This window comes from Drosophila guanche, unplaced genomic scaffold (genome assembly GCF_900245975.1).
Source record: "Drosophila guanche unplaced genomic scaffold, DGUA_6, whole genome shotgun sequence".
Lineage (NCBI taxonomy): Eukaryota > Metazoa > Arthropoda > Insecta > Diptera > Drosophilidae > Drosophila > Drosophila guanche.
In genome coordinates, this window is record NW_022996130.1 from 1 (window position 1) to 1,268 (window position 1,268).

Here is a 1,268-nt window from a genome sequence, read left to right on the forward strand (position 1 = left end):
ACGCCCACGACCACGTCCTCGATGAGTGCGGAGAAGGCGCCAGAGGTTCGGATACCGCAGGCCGAGCTGAGCTGGGAGGAGCGGCTGCGGCAAGCCGAGAAGGAAGAAGAGGCCATGTGGGGAGCAGGAGAGCCCATGGAAGGGGCCACGGAAGCGGCGCAGGGGGTGCCGACAGCACCGGAGCAGCAGCATCAGCAGCAGCAGCATCAGCAGCAGCAGCAACAGCAGCAGCAGCAGCGGCAGCAACAACAGCAACAGCCTCGACAACCAGGGCCCGGCTGGCAGGGTCCACAGGGAGCCGTGATCGGTCCGTTTGTGTCCCATGATGTGCGAACGGCGGTACGCGAGGGGATGGTGTGGCACCACCAAACGCTGCACATTACCTGGGCCTTGGGGCCCAGACACTCGGGGCCTGCGCCGATGGACCCGGACCCAGAGGAGGCGCGGGTATGGGAGGAGGCGCCACCCCACAGCAACAGCCGCGACCCAAGGCGGAGACCGGCGGCGAGCACGGCGTGCGCGAGTGGGGTAAAGGCCAGCGCGGCGGAAGAGGCGCCGAAACAGGCTCCGAGGGAGGTGGAGCCGGAGGCAGTGGAGCCGGAGGCAGCGGAGCCGGAGGCAGCGGGGCCAGAGGCAGCGGAGCCGGAGGCAGCGGGGCCGGAGGCAGCGGAGGCAGGGCCAGAGGTGCCAGAGGCACTGAGGGTGCTTCGGGCGGCTGCGGCGATCCTGCGGGCAGAGGCCCTGGCACGGGAGGAGAGGGCAGAGCACCATCGGCACCAACGCTCAAGCGGCCGACAGCAGACGCGGCACCACCGGTCCCACCGTTCAGGCGACAAGCCTCGTGCCCGGAACCGCAACGAGGACATCGGCCGACGCTCCAACGACAGACGTCGGAGCCCGCGGCGCGCCGATGGAAACTGCTCGAGCCCAAGGATTTGCCCGAGTCCGTGGTCCGCGCACAGGCTGGTGCGAGGCTGACGGGCCGGCGCACCAACAGGCTGGTGACGGAACGCGGCGTCCGCTACCGGGTCACGATGTCAGCCGCGGGGACAGCGGTCTTCCGGGACCAACATGCGGGACGAGCGGAATAAAAAAAAATAAATGAATGGAAAATCGTAACGGGGACCGGCATCAATTGAAATGCGCGCGCGCAGGCAAGAGCTGCGCGCCGAGTCAGCGGAAAACCAAGGTTCTCCGCTTCTCGAAGAAAGAGCCGATGGAAAAACACTGACCGCGTGGGAGAACCGTTAGCCGGCGCCTATATAAGG

General features: G+C 67.3%; 1 protein-coding gene across 1 annotated transcript in view; it reads left to right on the forward strand.

Annotated features, from left to right (window-relative positions):
• The first annotated feature begins 21 nt into the window (after positions 1 to 21).
• Positions 22 to 1,268, forward strand: part of LOC117591640 — a 7,664-nt gene continuing 6,417 nt past the window's right edge. The window contains exons 1-2 of the mRNA XM_034284964.1: positions 22 to 165; positions 402 to 576. Coding sequence (XP_034140855.1) covers positions 22 to 165; positions 402 to 576 — 319 coding nt within the window. The remainder of the gene's footprint in view (positions 166 to 401; positions 577 to 1,268) is intronic.